Raw genomic sequence first — 17258 nt, 5'->3', positions numbered from 1 at the left:
GACCGGAGAGGTGGGAGCGAGGATCGCCGGAACCAGGAGCCCGCCACCCCCCAGCGCAGGGCCCGGCTCCGCGCGGCGCCGCCCCCTCCGACTCCCGCTCCTCCCGAGGCGACAGAAACAACAGCGCGGGAGGAGGGGAAAGTAACTCCCGGCACCTCCGCCGCAATCGGCCCCGGTGCAGTGATGACACCTCCTTCTCCTCCTCCTCCTTCTCCTCCTCCTCCTCGCGGCGCAACCAAGCCCCGCTGCCTGCGCACGGCGTCCCCGCCACCGCCCTCTCCGTTTGAAAGTGGCCACCCCCCGCCGCCGCCGCTCCCGCCCGCCCGCCGCCAGCTGCACCAATCCGCTCGGCCCCAGTTGCAAATCAAACGCTCCCTCGCGTCCGCAAGCCACTTGCGCCGCAGCAAACGGCCGCGCCGTCCCCTCCCCGAGTCCCTCCGGGGCGGCCCCTCGGGCTCGGGCTCGGGGAAGAGAGGCGGCGGCGAGCGGCCACCACCCGAGCGGGCTCGGCTCCGGCTCCCGCTCCCGCCCCCAGACAGTTCTGGAAACTGTGGATCACCTCTGTCACAGGAAGCCATCCGGCGCGGAAGGCGGCGCGGAATCGACCAACAAACGCCTGTGGCCGCCCGCCGGCTCGCGCGCGGGGACAGCGACGGGCTGCGGGCCGTTCCCGGGGCCAGGGCGCGGCGGCCACCCCCGCGGGCGGCGCGGGCTTTGTGCGGGGCTCCCGCGGCGCGGGCGCGACGGGCCGGGCCGGGCCTCCCCGCCGCCGCCAGCCCCCCGCCCCGGGTCCCGGCGGCGCGGCTGGGACCGTTAGCTGACGCCCGGACCGCGGCCCCATCTCCACGCCGCGCCGCCTCTCCGCCGACGCCGGGAGGCGGGCTACAAAAGTTGGCCCCGAAGCCAAGCCAGCACCTGCCCACGTGCCGCGCAGGCTCGCGCCCGGGGCTTCCCCCGGTCCCTTCCCCCTTCCCCCGCGGCCGCCAGGTCACCTATTACCGGTGGGAGGGGAGAGAGGCTGCTATTTAAACGCCCGCGGAAGTTGAGGCACCCCCACCGGCGGGGGCCGTGCACCTGCCTCCCGCCGCCGCGCTTCGCCACTTTGAGCCGCAGCCGCGTCCTCGGCCCCGCCTCCTGCCCGAAGGCGGGCGAGGGGGGGAGCGGGAAGGAGGTGGAAGGGATCGAATTTCTCCAGCAAATGGGACCGTTCCGACAGGATTCGGTTCCCCGGTCAACATTCCACATTCCATCCCCTCTCCCGCATTCGTCAGCCAACGCCAAGCAACCCGGAAATCTTGCAGGCTACCGAACCGCGGGCACCCAACTCGCAAACACTCACAGGCACAGGACACGTGCACTGGGAAGGGCTTTGCAACTTGCAGTCCCGGGCACACAGGCACACAGTCATTTAAAGCAGCAAGGGGACCAGGAGACCACCACCCCCACAATTTGCAGATGGTGCCAAAGGTTGTTGCAAATTTGCAATCCGTTTTAAGTTCATGATTAATCATTCGGTACTTTGCTCTAACCAAATGCAACTCCGTCCCAATTTCAGCGACGAAGGCTCTTACACTTCACAATCTCGCTACAAGTAAAAGGTCTCATCATTTGGAAGCCCATTCTGGAAGAATCTAATTGCCAAGCTGTCCCTTCACCCCCTTCTCACTGCCCTTGATGCAATGAATATTTTGGGCATGTGGTAGTGACGCGGTGACAAGAGCCAGGGCTGCGGCCACTCCACACAGATGTACCTACTCACACCCACCTATGTTTGGAAAAATACAGTACACATACACACACACACCAACCGCACTCTCTGGATTCATATATGTACGCGAACCTGCGTTCTGCCATTGCCATCTGTCTACCAACTTGCTACTACGCTTTCCACTTTTCATGCAGCCTAACGCACTTTGGCTTAAAAAAAAAAACAACCTATAAACTAAATTGGGCTTCTTTCTGCTGCTGAACGCTTTGGATGATTCACCTGAAAAAACGCATATTCAAAAGGAAAAGCTCTTAAGTCTTCGACACCCCCTCCAAAGAAATTGAAAATAATAATAATGAGAATAAAACTTACTGATCCAACAAAGATCAATTCTCAGGATCCGAAAATCATCCTGGCCTCTTCCTCCGGCCCCCGCCCCGGCAAAGCCCAAGTTGCTGGTGGGATAGTAACGCTGCGCGCGGCGGCCGCCTCCCTGCTCCCGCCCTCCTCGCTACAGCTCCACAACCCAATCTTTTGGCGCCATATTAATGACGTACTATATTATTTCCACTAGGCAGCGACCTTCGGCATTAAATTACTCCCGAGAACTCCCGAGCAAAGCAACAAAACCATCAAATATGGCTGAGCCTCCGGCTCGTCCTGCAGCCGCCGCCACCGCCGCCGCCGGAGCCCGAGCCGCCGATGCTGCCGCCGCCGCCGCCGAGGCCGCCGCGGGACCGAGACGCGCACCCCGACCCCGCGCGGACACCCGCGCCGCGCGCCCCCCTGCGGCCCGCGCGTACCTGGCGCTGCGCACGGCCTGGGCCGAGGCGCCGGGCTCCGCGCAGCTCGCTCGCCGCCGTCGCCGCCGCCGCAGCCGCATGAGTCCCGGCGGCCGAGGCCGCGCGCGCGGGGAGCCGGCCGGCGGGGCGGGAGGGCCCCTCGGCTTTCGCCGGCGCGCACCCCGCCGGCCCGGGCGCGCGGAGGCCCTGTCGGTCGGGCGATGGGCTGGCGCGGGAGGAAGCACTGGGAACGCGACTCATTTCTGGGTCACTGCTGCCACAGGGGGGAGCACTTTAATCCCTCGCCTGCCCGAAAGGGTGGGGACAGGAGCGCGCGGGGGGCCGCGGCGTGGGGGGCTCGGGCCCGGTTAACTCTTCGCGCCCCTCGCCGCAGCCGGGCCGGAGGGGCCGGCCCCCGGGCAGACTGGCGCTGCCTGCAGAGCATCCACGTTGTGCGGGTCTCTCCGGGCGAGGGGCCGGGTGTGTGTAATTACCCCCTTCAAACTGCTGTCCCAAATCCAACTCTCGCCTGACATCTAGAAATGGATTCCTTCAACTTAGTTGAAAATGGTGTAGATCAAAACGTGGCTGTTAAAGCACATCATTTGACTGAAAGGCTTTATTTTTAGACTTGAGTGACAAAATAGTTCTTTTGTAGTAACAGGTTTTAGAGAGTTGTAAATTCGAATGACAGTTTTAAGAACAGACAATTCAATTGTGCCAGAAAGAACACCAGCTTTACCTAAATTTGTATTGAACTGATTAACTGCAACTGAGCACTAACGCATTAAAAGGTGATTGTTGGCAGTTTCTTACCACGTTTATGCTACACAATGGCAGGAAACTACACAGTTTTTCTCCTTCCAAAAAGGATTATTGAGGCCAAGGTGCAAACTGGAATTTCAGACTAATATAAAATTAGTCATCAGATTTGTCCTGGGGATACATATGTATAAAAACGAGTGGTTCTGGGTTTCCACCAAACAGATATTCCAGAGGATAACACTTTTCCATGGATTCCCCAACGAATAGTGTGTATGTGACATTCAACTTCCAAGGGGGAAAGTACAGATTAAAACTTCCACTCAGTAATAGCAGTCGCCTTCTCACTGCCAGAAGCCGCTTATGTAGAGACGGGTTTATTAAGGGTTATAATTTACAGGGGAAGTTTCATTAAAAGCAGGAGCCGACAGCTGGGAGTCACATCTTAACAGCAGAGATGAAGGAGAAAAAGTGAGCTTGCAGAACTCCCAAGGCCTTCCCCCAGTGACACGCCTCCCTCCATAAGGCTGCACCAGTCCTAGTTGGGGATTAATCTCAGACACATGAGGTTATGGGGGGCGGGAGTGGAGGATACTCCACACCCAAATCACCACAAGGAACAATAATTATCACAAAATTGAGTAGCAAACACACAAGGTATACTTATACACTAGAATAATAATCTCACACCAACATGTCCACTTCCATCAGAATTTTATGGTCTGATAAATGGCAAAACAAACCTAATTGAGCCTTTCAGGTATTTTTCAAGAAACAAAGTTCGCCAAGGGAAGTACAAAAGGCATGTCCTTTTTCTTCCTCTCCTGTTTCCTTACTAAAGACTGTAAAGGCTCCCTGCCTGAACTACTCATGTGCTCACATCTGAAAACATAGTTAACAGGGTTACAACTATTATCAACTCAGTACTGCCCAGAGTTGTTATTTTTTTCATTGCTTCATCTTATGTGCAAAGGTTCTAATTCCAAACAAACCCTGCTACATCCAGCTCTATTCTGGATTGTGAGGCTGTGGAGCCAAGCAGAAAGTTTCTTGGTGCCTTGTTTTCTTTCTGTGCTGTGGAATGAAGTTGACACTTGACCCCTAAGTGTTAAAGGGTTGTTAGGAAGAATGAGATAAACCGGGCCTGGAAGCCCAAATACTGGATGAGACAGAAGGATCTCAAGTTCAAGGCCTGCCTGAACTGTAGTCTTCAAAAGCAGTCTAGGCAACTCAGTGAGACCATCTTTTAATAAAAAGAGGCCTGAAGATGTAGCTCAGTGAAAGAGTGCATGTCTAGAATGTATGGGGCAGTACTGGGAAACAAGGAGAGGAATGAGATAACCCCATAAAAGTACAAGAGCAGACCTTGACAATAAGAAGTCGTCCATCTCCCCACCACCATCACTCCCGTGTTTCTTCCTTGGTCTTCATTCCATGAAAATGTGATTGCAACTACTTTAACTTATGATTGGCCTTTATTCATTCTCCTTTAAAAAAAAAAAAATTGGTTTTGTTGGGTGTGGTGGTACAGGCCTTTAATCCTAGCACTCAGGAGGCAGAGGTAGGAGGATTGGCATGAGTTTGAGGCCACCCTGAGACTACATTGTGAAGTCCAGGTCAGCCTGGGATAAGCAAGACCCTACCTCAAAAATAAATAAATTAATTTAAAAAATTGCAGGGCATGATGGCTCATGCCTTTAATACCAGCCCTCAAGAGGAAGAGATAGGATTTCAGTGAGTTTGAGGCCATCCTGAGAATATATAGTAAATTCCAGGTCAGCCTGGGCTAGAGTGAAAGCCTACCTCAAAAAGCAAAATAAATAAATAAATAAATAAAAGTTTTAAATAAACTTCATGTATGAAAATGGAAAAATTTAATTTTTTGAAACTTTATTTTTAACTACATTTGCTACATAGGGTTTTGCTTCTTTTTTATTTTTTGACTATATGTTAAATTATTGCATGGCAAAAACATAAAGAGGTAGGGCTAGGGAGATAGTTCAGTCAGTAAAGAGTTTGCCATGCAAGCATGGGAAACAGTGTGGGGATCAGGTGTGGGGGCACATGCCTGTAATTCCAGTGTGTTGAGGCACAGGCAGGAATATCCCTGAGGTTCCTAGTCAAGCCAAACTGGTATGCCCCAGGTTCAGCGTGAGACACTTTTTTAAAAATACAGTGGAAGGCCAGGCATATAGTGGCATATGCCTTTAATCCCAACACTCAGGAGGCTGAGATAGGAGTTCAAGGCCAGCCTGGGCTACCAAGCGAGTTGCAGGTCAGCCTGAGCTAGAATGAGACCCTTCTTCACAAAAACAGATAAGACTCAGGCCCAGATTTGGATTGCCCCTCATAGGGAGCTGTTGGCCAGGGAGACCCATGAGGACCCCAAAATAGTGTAGGCCATTGCCAAAACACTTGATTACCTGCCAGAGCTAGAAGGTAAGACCCTATTGCTGAAGACCCCACAGGCTATAGTCTCAGGATATCAGAATACCCTACTGAAACCAAAAGGGAAACTAGCTCCCACCTGGCTACCTTTATAAGTGCTGGAAAGCCCTATGGGAGCCACTGGAGGACAACAGTCACCAATAGCATGAATAAGCAGGGGACCCTAAAACTCGAAACCAACCAGCCAGTCAAGAAGTACACACTTGTGCAATTGTGGCATGCAGCCTCTCTGAATAACCAACTGTTCTCTGATTGGTTATGAGGCCCACTGAGTGGGAGAGAACTCATGTATGGTACTGGAAAACAAGTGAAAATCCCAGGGTCTGGAAACTCAGACTTCAGAAAGATACCCCCACTGCTCTCTGGAGAAGAGTGGGCTTGCACACCAAAAACAATCTTTCAAGTAAATTTATATACCTTCTTTGACTCAAGCTGCTCTCACTCTTGTTTGGAGAATCTGCTTTATTTCACAGATGGCCAAGAAAACAGAGGAGAACCAAGATCCATCGATACAATAAGAAGATGGCCAGCTGCCCAAGAGATGTGCCACCTCCACCACATCTTCCAGCAGCCAGGAGAAATTGCAGAGGAAGTGATGACATGAATACTCCTCTTACTGCTAGCCTGACAATCAGTTCCAGGGCAATGGTGACAGACATGGTAATCAATCAAAACCTATCAAAGCAAAAATCCAGAGTCTACACAGAACACAACACTAAGTCAGGCTGCCAACAAGCCTGTCATGGCTCAGGGAACACTGCAGAAGAGGGGGAAGAAAGATTGTAAGAGCCATAGAGTGGTTAGGAACATCCTGAGGCACAGTCCCTCACTACTCCAGAGGGACTGAGTAAGGCTTTCATTAGCCCATAGTGAATACCATAATGGTATTAAGAAGGGCCCCCAAAGTAACAGGGGATAAAAGAATATACCTTTTATTATAATTTATATAAAATAAAATATGAAAAAAACCAGATAAAAATAGAAAAAAATAAAACAGAGAGCAAGTGAGATTACTCCACATACACGTGACCCTATTCATATGAACATGTAAACACATGTATGCATACCACACACATACACGTGCAAAATAAATAAAATGAAATGGCTCACAAACATCCCATACAAATTGACAAATGACTAAAGATCCCATGAACTTCCTCTCAATTATATCACGGATTAAAAAATACTGATTAGGGGACTGGAGAGATGGCTTAGCAGTTAAGGTGTTTGCCCGCGAAGCCAAAGGATCCCGGTTCAACTCTCCAGGACCTACGTAAGCCAGATGCACAAGGGGGCACATGCATCTGGAGTTTGTTTGCAGTGGCTGGAGGCCCTGGTGTGCCCATTCTCTCTCTCCTCTCTCTCCCTCCCCATCTTTCTCTCAAATAAATAAATAATATTTTTAAAAGTACTGATTGGTGCCTGGAGATATTGCTCAGTGGTTCAGGGGCTTGCTTTCAAAATCTAACCACCCAAGTTTGATTACCTAGTACCCAAATAAAGTCAGATGTACAAAGGGGTATATACATCTGGAGTTCATTTATAGTAGCTAGAGGGCCTGGTGCACCCATTCTCATTCTCTCATTCTTCTCCCTCTCTCTCTCTCTCTGTCTCTCTCTCTTTTTCTCTTGATAGGCTAAGCCAATGCCCTACACAACAAATAGCCCTGGGCTGGAAGTAGAGAGACTCCCACCAACTACACTGTAACTCTGCTCCTAGATCATGGGGCCTTGGAGTCTCCTTGAGATGAGAAGAAAGATAATATCTAAAGGCCCCTTTCTGCTTCAACAGTGCATGTTTTGATGACTATTCTTACAAATTTGGAAAGTTATGCTTATTTAAAGAAACAAGACTACTTAAAACCATCAGGAACACATAAAAATATTTTGTTATTAATGATCAGAGCTGGCATTTCTTAAAATAATAGGTGTCTTTTGCCATCACAGTACAAAAGAAAGTTTCATACAACCTATTTCTAAAATGGGAAAGGCAATAACATGGTTTGCCTTGTGGCAACCCAGCTAATGCAGCCTGGAATAAAAAAGGAGCTGACAATTAGGAAACCAAGTTTCTCTTCTACTCAGTCACAGTTGCCTTGCCAAATCATCCTGATCACTGTTTCCTAGTTTCTGGAACATTCTGTTAATTCTCACTATATTAGTAGAGGTGGAAGGATATTCAAGAAAATGGCTACAAAGTAGTGAGTGCAGTAGAAGTACCAAAGAGCCTAGACTTCCTGGCACTGGTTTTCATGGTTACAATCATCATACTATGTACGCCCTCGTGTGCCACTGCTGTCACAGGCAGTTTATGTTCTTCCATATGAATGGAGTTTTTACAAAACAAAAACTTTGATATTTATATTCATAGTCCTGATTTAGAAAGTATGCATGATTAAACCTCTGTTTACTTATTTCCTTTTGTGCTCTTTCTGTGGGTAAATAATTATAAGGCCTTGACAAGAGATTAAGAATTGTTTACATTTGGGAAGACTGAACATGCAACTTGTGTTCATGTTACTAGCATTCACGAAGCCCTTTAGTCAATTCCCAGCAATCCCCTCTACCTCCACGGCAGAATGTACTGTTCATATTTGAAATGCAGGGAAATCTTGTACTTTCTCATTCCTTTAGGGAAATGAACAATAAAAGAATTATTGGCAAATACTTTTGCCCATTGGTATGTATTACAACACAGAGAATTTTTTTTTTTATATTGCACAAGGGAAGTCCTGGGTAAAATGGTTGTGCTCTAAGGTTATTTACATTCACTTCATTTGTAGCTTTGAATTTATACCCCAGAGAAAACTTGTAGTAGGCCAGGCATAGTGGCACATGCCTTTAGTCCCAGCACTCGGGAGGCAGAGGTACAGAGATAGGAGTATTACTATGAGTGTGAGGCTACCTGAGACTACACAGTGCACTTGGCTACGCTAGAGCGAGACCTTACCTCACACACACAAAAAAAACTTGTAAAAAAAGGTTTAGGTTAAAGTTTTGAATTTTTGTTTTTTAATTAATTTATTTATTTTAACTTTTTATTTGAAAGAGAGAGAGAGAGAGATCGTGCTCACCAGGGCCTTTGGCCACTGCAAATGAACTGCACACACACTTGTCACCTTGTGCATCTGACTTACCTGAGTCCTGGGGAATCAAAAGTGGGTTCATTGGCTTTGCAGGCAAGTGCCTTAACCGATAAGTCATCTCTCCAGCCCATTTTTTAAAATATATATATATATATATATATATATATATATATATATATATTTTTTTTTTAATTTTTCAGACTGTGTCCTCTCCCTCCAGCTCCCCCAAGGAGAACAAGAACTATCATCAATGACAGGTGGCAGTTGCAGCAAAGCAGCACCAAGAGCTGGCTTCATGCTCAAGGGAAGACAGTAAGCCCACCCCTTGGCTTCCCATACTCTACACAGTCAGAAAACCTCTCTAGTAATGGACTATAGAAATGTTCCCTGAAACATAGTCTTTTTTTTTTTTATTGTTGTTGTTGTTGTTGTTGTTGTTTGACACAGGGTCTCACTCTAGTTCAGACTGGCCTGGAACTCATTATATAGCCTAGTCTGGTCTCAAACCCATGGCAATCTTTCTACCTCACTCTTCTGAGGGATCACAGGCATGAGCCACCACACCCAGCTTTCAAACCATGGTTTTAAATAATGTTATTTTATTAACATATTTGAATGCTGCATCTGGGAGGAGGGTTTAAAATATATATAATTCTGAATAACATGGGAATCCTATGGTAGGGGAAGAGATTGGGCTAGTTTCCTATCTGACTACGTGACAAGACAACTCACCAATCCTGAAACCTGTATAGCACCAATATTTAGTGTGGCATTTTCTTTTTGGCATCAGTACTAACTACATTTTTTTTTCCTTGAGATTATTTCTTCCTTTTCTTTTTGTTCTCTGTTCCCTAATGTTTTACTTTGGTTGTGTTTTAATTTTGTTGCTTTTCATAGTTTTGACACAAGAAGTCAGAGAAGACAAAATCTGAAATGGGAAGAGAGGCAATGAATTAGTTAATTCAACCAGAGAGAAATATCCAAAGTTGAGGAGATCCAAGATGAGAAAAGCCCTTCTCTTATTATAAAAGTAATACGTGAGGGCTGGGGAGATGGCTCAGTGGTTAAAGGTGTTTGCTTACAAAGCCTGCTGGCTCAAGGCTGAACTCCTCAGTACCCACATAAAGCCAAATGCACAAACCATTTGTAATAGCAAGAGATTCTGGTATACCTATAGTTTTCCTATCATTCTCTCTCTCTCTAATAAATAAATAAAAATATTACAGGGAAAAGTTATACACGATAATAGAAGTTTGAAACAAATAAAAATGAAAGACAGCAATAAAATCCAATCACAGACATAACTATTAGAAACAGGGCCATGTTTTTACATTTTTTTATTAATTAGTTTTGTATTTAGCAAATACAGTCAGTTTGGTACCATTATTAGGCTCATCCGTGACTTAACCCCTCCCCTTGGTCCCTCCTTGTTGAGGTATATGGGTTGTGCATTGTGGAGTTAGCCCACAGTTATGGGTAAGATAAATGTCTCTGCATATCATTACCCACCATGTAGCTCTGACATACTTTCCGCCCCCTCTTCCGCAAAATTTCCCTGAGCCATGTTGAGTTCATTTTTGGTCTGCTTCAGTGATGAGGTGTTGGGGGCCTCTGGGTCTCTGGATCTCTAATTTGGTAGGAGTTGATTTTTCTCTGTGTTGATCTTCATCACCCTTGTGCTGGTATCAGTTCACCAGGAAAACAGCACCCTTGCTTGTTTCACCAATTTTTCTTAGTTTCAGCTGGGGCCCTTTTGAGGTATGATGGGGTGGCTGTCTCCTTAGGATCTATATCTGAAAAAGACAGGCAAATTCTCCAACAGAGAGTAAGTTAGCACCAGGACAAATGAGATAACCCTTACTTTTTTTATAGAGAGTTTAATAGGTATAGGCCCTCTTGTAGCCCATGATTGCTGGTAGCTTGATAATGGAGAGTGGGCTTATATTTGGATATGGTTCTGATTTGTTTCCCAGCTCCAGCTATGGGTCTCATACCACCAAGGGGATCAGTTAGCCAAATCAAAAGCAGTTGGTTCCCCACCATGGCTCTGTGCCACTATTGCACTTGTGTGGGCACCACAACAGGTTATTTGCTGCTAAGTAGGTTAGATGCTTGAACAGATATTGGTCATTTCCCCCAGTCGCCCATGTAGCACCTTCTGGCACTAGACGTGCTGACTGTCTGGGGACTCTCTTCCAGCTTCCAGCCATGCCGTTCCATTTTACGTGTTGGCCACATACAGTGTCTTCAGCAGTAGGGTCTTACCACTAACCTTTGGTGGGCCATCAAGTACTGGGACAGAAATCTGTCTTTCTTTTAGGAAACCTTGTAGGTCTCTCTGATCAAAAGCTCATTGTGTATCTGTACAAGCAACCCATGGTCTAACCTACTTAACAGCAAATAACCTGTTGTGATGCCCACACAAGTGCAATAGTGGCACACAGCCATGGTGGGGAACCAACTGCTCTTGATTTGGTTAACTGATCCCCTCAGTGGTATGGGATGCATAGCTGGAGCTGGGAAACAAGTCAGAACCATATCCAAACATAAGCCCACTCTCCATTATCAAGCTACCAGCAATCATGGACTACAAGAGGGCCTACACCTATTAAATTCTCTATAAAAAAAAGTAAGGGTTATCTCATTTGTCCTGGTGCTAATTTACTCTCCATAGGAGAATCTGCTTCTCTTTTTCAGATAGATGTAGATCCTAAGGAGAGAGCCACCCCATCATACCTCAAAAGGGCCCTGACTGAAACTAAGGAAAATTGGCGAAACAAGCAAGGGTGCTGTTTTCCTGGTGAACCGGAAACCAGCACAAGGGAGAAGGAGACCAACACAGAGAAAAATCAGCTCCTACCAAATCAGAGAGCCAGAGCCCCAGAGGTCCCCAACACCTCATCACTGAAGCAGATCAAAAATGAACTCAACATGGCTCAGGGAAATTTTGCAGAATTGGGGGTGGAAAGAATGTCAGAGCCACATGGTGGGTCATGATATGAGACATTTATGTTACCCATAACTGTGGGCTAACTCCACAATGCACGACCCATATACCTCAACAAGGAGAGGCCAATGGGGAGGGGGTAGGTCACAGATGAGCCTAATAATGGTACCAAACTGACTTTATTTGCTTAATACAAAACTAATTAATTTAAAAAAAAAAGAAACTTGGGGGAAAAAAGGCTCTTTGTGGATGATAGCCACATGCTGGTACTGGGAGTTACAGGTCAGTGCCCACTAAGAAAAGGAAGATAAAGATAACTAATATACAAGAATTAGAGAAAAGAGAGAGAGAGAAAGGGGGGGGGGAGGGAAGCTGTAGAAGATTAAGGTTGGTTTTCATCATACCCTCTCCAGTGTCTTGTGGCTCAGGTGTTCTCTCTAAGGGCCTGGTGAAGGTTCAGCCATTTGGTCTGCCTTTTAGGGAGTAGAGTTTTATGGTACTATTGCTATTTGGGTCTAGATTTGTGTTTCTCACCCCTCCACTGCCTTCCCCTCCCTCCCCACCCACCTATTGTCTAGTCCACGAGATGCTTGCTGGGTATGTAAGGCATCTTGGGTAGGTTCAGGTTAGGTGCTGGAGATGAGTGAGACTATGTGGCGATTTTTTTTTCTGTGATTGGGTAAGTTCACTGAGAATGATCTGTTCCAGGTTCAACCATTTTTCCTAAATTTCATTGTGTCATTTTTTCTTACTGCTGTATAGAATTCCATTGTGTAGATATACCACATCTTATTTGTCCATTCTTCTAGTGATGGACATGTGGGTTGATTCCAACTCTTAGCTATCATGAATTGAGCTGCTACAAACATGGTTGAGCAAATCTCTCTGGCCTGTGGTTTGAAGGTTTTAGGGTAGATGCCCAGTAAGGGAATGACTGAGTCTGTTGGTATCTCTATAGTCACCTTTTTCAGGAGTCTCCATATTGCTTTCCAAAGTGATTGTACCATCTTACATTCCCACCAACAGTGGTTGAGTGTCCCTGCTTCTTCACATCCACGCCAGCATTTATTTTCATTTGATTTTTTGATGTTTGCTATCCTTATTGGGGTAAGGTGGAATCTCATAGTTGTTTTAATTTGCATTTCCCTGATGATTAGGGATGATGAACATTTTCTTAAGTGTGTGTTTGCCATTTGTATTTCTTCCTCTGTGAACTGCCTGTTCAGCTCTTTGCCCCATTTTGTGAGTGGGGTGTTTGACTTTTTACTGTTTAGATTTTTGAGTTCTTTGTAGATTCTAGAGATTAGGCCTCTGTCAGTTGGATAACCTGCAAATATTTTCTCCCATTCTGTGGGTAATCTATTGGCTTTGCTTATTGTATGCTTCTCTATAAAGAAACTCTTCAGCTTCATGAGATCCCAATGGTTGAGGGACTGTTTAAGATCATGAGCTACTGTGGTTTTGTTCAGGAAGTCTTTTTCCATTCCTATATCATGGAAGGTACTTCCTAAATTTTCTTCCAGTAGTATTCAAGTTTCTGGTCTTATATTGAGGTCTTTGATCCATTTGGACTTGAGTGTAGTGCATGGCAAAATGTGTGGATCAAGTTTCAGTTTTCTGCATATGGTTATCCAGTTTGTCCAGCATCATTTGTTGAAGATGCTGTCTTTTTTCCAGCCTATATTGTTAGGGCCTTTGTCGAATATCAAGTAGCTATAGTTGCTTGACCCAAAGTACAGGTCAAGTCTATTCCATTAGTCTATACTCAAAACAGGGCCATGTTTTTATGTTTATCTTATACATTCTTTTTTAAATTTATTTTGTTTTTATTTATTTATTTGAGAGTGGCAGACAGAGAGAGAAAGAGGAAGAGAGAGAGAAAAAAAAAATGGTCATGCCAGGGCCTCCAGCCACTCCATCGAACTCCAGATGCATGCGCCCTCTTGTGCATCTGGCTAACATGGGTCTTGGGGAAGGGAGCCTCTAACCAGGGTCCTTAGGCTTTACAGGGAAGTGCTTAACCGCTAAGCCATCTCTCCAGCCATCTTAAACATTCTTAACAAAATTGGAAAGGGGGGCTGGAGAGATGGCTTAGCGGTTAAGCGCTTGCCTGTGAAGCCTAAGGACCCCGGTCTGAGGCTCGGTTCCCCACGTCCCACGTTAGCCAGATGCACAAGGGGGCGCACGCGTCTGGAGTTCGTTTGCAGAGGCTGGTAGCCCTGGCGCGCCCATTCTCTCTCTCTCCCTCTGTCTTTCTCTCTGTCTGTCGCTCTCAAATAAATAAATAAATAATTTAAAAAAAATTGGAAAGGGGCCAAACATTACACTTTACTATCTTCCTTTACACCTACATTTTTCCTTGAGGCAGGGTCTCTCTAGTCCAGACTGTCCTGGAAATCAGTATGTAGTTCCCTCTATGTGACAGGAGCTCTCTGCACTTTCTTCTCTCTCTCTCTCTCTATTTATTTATTTTTTTTGGGGGGTAGGGTCTCACTCTAGCTTGGGTTGACCTGGAATTCACTATGTAGTCTCAGGGTGTCCTTGAACTCACAGCGATCGATTCTCCTACCTCTGCCTCCTGAATGCTGGGATTAAAGGCGTGCACCACCATGCCTGGCTAGGCTAGCACTTTTCCTCTTTCCTCTCTAAATCCTTTTTCATGGCTCAAGTCCATACTTCCCTCCCATATGGGGTCTTAGGTCACATGGATGTATCCATTTTCCCTTCCTTAGTTTGTGGGCCCTCCCTCTCCCTTGTATATTCCTGAATAAATGTAATAATTTAATAAGTATAGTTCTCAGTTTGGTTTATTTCAATTCTTTGAGTAAAAACAGGAACTCAGGGATTGGGGTTCAAGGACTTCTCATGAACCCCCAAAACCCCATTACAAAGTAACTGGTAGAAATTTCTGGAATTTTTATTATGAAGCTCAAATAGGTCTTTTTATTTATTTATTTATTTATTTATTTATTTATTTGAGAGCGACAGACACAGAGAGAAAGACAGATAGAGGGAGAGAGAGAGAATGGGCGTGCCAGGGCTTCCAGCCTCTGCAAACGAACTCCAGACGCGTGCGCCCCCTTGTGCATCTGGCTAACGTGGGACCTGGGGAACGAGCCTCGAACCAGGGTCCATAGGCTTCACAGGCAAGCGCTTAACCGCTAAGCCATCTCTCCAGTCCTCAAATAGGTCTTTTTGACAACCACCTCTAAACTTCCAATACTTAATGTGTCCCACATCACCTTTCTTGAATCTGTAAAACCACTCTACCCTTCCAGCCTTATCTTCTTACTAGAAAAGTGATCCACTCAAAATGCAATCTAACCAGCAACCCCAGCCCCACTGAGAAATGCATTGTTTTCAGCTCCACCTGGGCTTGAGGATTTAGAAAATGAAACCCAGCAATCTATGTGTAGATAAGCCTTGGAGGTAATTATAATCCACTGGATTTTCACAAAGTACTTTGTGAAACCAAGCACAGTGGTGTGTGCCTATAATCCCAGCATCTGGGAGACTGAGGCAGGAGAATCTTGAGTTGTAAGCCAGTCTAGGCTACATGGGAAGAAAGCAAATGTGTATGTGGGGGGGGGGGGCAGAGAGAGAGAGGGAGAGAGAGAGAGAGGGAAAACCATTTGTGTAAGTTCCCTCTCACCATGCTCTAACCATAGCGTTTTAATGTTTCCTGAACTGTCTTCTCTAATTGTCATTCATCAGCTAATTATTTATTAAGTGATTATGTCCCAGTCACAGAGATTAGAGACCAGATGATGAATAAAATCAGGTTATGGGCTGAGAGCAAGTTTATGTAACTCTGAAGTAAAACAGTTGCTTAGCATGCCTGAGGCCCTAGATTTGACTCCTAGCATCCACACACACACACACACACACACACACACACACACACACACATAAACTTGCAATAACGAAGCATAGCACATCATAATAGATAGACAACTTCCAGTCTGTGACAGGACAATAGTCAGAATCAGTCTGACAGATTACAGTTAACTAGCTGAGAAGACTGGAGATCTAATATTCATTTTCCTATCCCACCCTGCTTACTGCTTGGCAAGAACTCTAGCACTGAGCAGTACTGCTAGCCCTCTTTTTGTTTTAAAACAAAGTCTAGGGTTGGAGACATGGCTTAACATTGCCTGCCAAGCTTAAGAACCAAGAGTTCAATTCCCCAGTATGCAGGTAAAGCTAGATGCACAAGGTGGTCCACATGCCTGGAACTTGTTTGCAGCCCTGGTGAGCCAATTCTTTCTCTCTCTCTCTTTCTTAAGTAAATAAATATTTAAAAACAAGAACAAAGTCTAAGTTGTTCAGGCTGGCCTTGAACTCACATTGTAGCCCAGACAGACTAAGTTCTGCAATCCTCCTGCCTCCACACACAAGTTAAAAGTAGCTTTCACAAAGCCTGGGACTTGAGGGGAGGCACTGAAGGGCTGGGAAGGCCACCTGAAGGCAGACAGTTCTGAGATGGTGGTTACCACGTTAGAGACTTTGTGGCTAGACATGAACAGAAGCAACAGACAAAGGCCCAGCTGTGGGGAAGCACCAGCTTGCTCAGTTCAGCACCCTCTGCAGAAGGGACTCAGGAGTGGCCCCGGAGATAGTAAGAAGACCAGCTCAGCTCTAGCAGGGTGCCTGTGGAGGGATCTTCCTGGCCCTGTCCACTTCCCACAGGCCTGGATCCCATCCCAGGCCTCCCAGGGTCTAAACCTCACTGGCTTTTTATCTTTCTCTGGGAAATCTCCCCTTTCCCCTTTTCTCCCTCAATACACCTAAATGGCCCATTATAACCTGAGCCTACATCATTAGCATATGAAAAAATGGGTTCCCTTTTCTCTGGGGGAAAGCAGGCTGAGGGGTGGGGGAGAGATAGAGATAGAGATAGAGAGAGGGGGGGGGAACAGGGAGGAGGAAGCTGGGAGGAAAGTTCTCTCCCACTGGTTTAGTTGAATGTTAATGAAGAAAGGAATGGGAGGCAAAGTGGTTAAGTTTCTGTGGTTTGACAATTCTCTTTTCTTTTTTCTGCCAGATTTGTGTGTGTGTGTGTGTGTGTGTGTGTGTGTGTGGTCCTGAGGTATGTTTAGATGTGGGCAAGGCAAGATCACTGAGGTGAAAGAGAACTTAGAGGTGATTTCTCCAACCTAGAGGAGTGAATTCCTTTATTTAGCAGATGTTCATTGAGCAATAAGCTAAGGGGCTAGTTCAGAAGACAAACCAGCCCTCAAAAAAAGAAAATGCCCAGTGGAGTATAGCAAGTTCTTTTTGAGGTAGTCCCTAAGACACCAAGAGAAGATAGCTAGAGAGCAGATGGTTTTCTTTCTTTTTTTATTTCTTCCCTCCTTCCCTCTCTCCATCTTGTATACAAAGTCACAGAAGATGGGTGGTATTGGAGAAAAAGGACAGGTTGCAAACACAGAAGAGAAATTAACAGAAGCTGTAGGAATGGGTGGATGAGATCATTTAGAAGAGAGGAGCAAACTGGGCCTAGACAATGAAAGAGAAACAGTTAAA

The 17258-nt window shown here is 46.3% G+C and overlaps 1 protein-coding gene and 1 non-coding gene across 6 annotated transcripts in view; both read right to left on the bottom strand.

The window, feature by feature from the left end:
* The window catches only part of Jade1 (jade family PHD finger 1), a 57458-nt gene extending 54928 nt beyond the window's left edge, over positions 1–2530 (bottom strand). The window contains exon 1 of one of the 5 annotated variants that reach the window (XM_045130705.1): positions 2512–2530. Coding sequence is in view for 1 of the 5 variants with exons in the window: in XM_045130702.1 (XP_044986637.1) it covers positions 560–578 (19 nt within the window). In the remaining 4 variants the exon portion in view is untranslated. Of the gene's footprint in view, positions 1–559; positions 579–999; positions 1127–2080; positions 2368–2511 lie in introns of those variants that run through there. The other 4 variants (XM_004655808.3, XM_045130704.1, XM_045130703.1 and 1 more) reach the window with 4 other exon arrangements.
* Positions 2531–8981: 6451 nt separating this feature from the next.
* Positions 8982–9187, bottom strand: LOC123453985. The gene has a single exon (XR_006633143.1). It is a non-coding gene; the product is annotated as a small nucleolar RNA U3 (small nucleolar RNA).
* Between the last annotated feature and the right edge of the window lie 8071 nt (positions 9188–17258).

The sequence above is a fragment of the Jaculus jaculus genome, chromosome 12 (assembly GCF_020740685.1).
Source record: "Jaculus jaculus isolate mJacJac1 chromosome 12, mJacJac1.mat.Y.cur, whole genome shotgun sequence".
NCBI lineage: Eukaryota > Metazoa > Chordata > Mammalia > Rodentia > Dipodidae > Jaculus > Jaculus jaculus.
The sequence above is the reverse complement of the archived record's forward strand: the minus strand, read 5'-3'. Positions and strand labels throughout refer to the sequence as shown.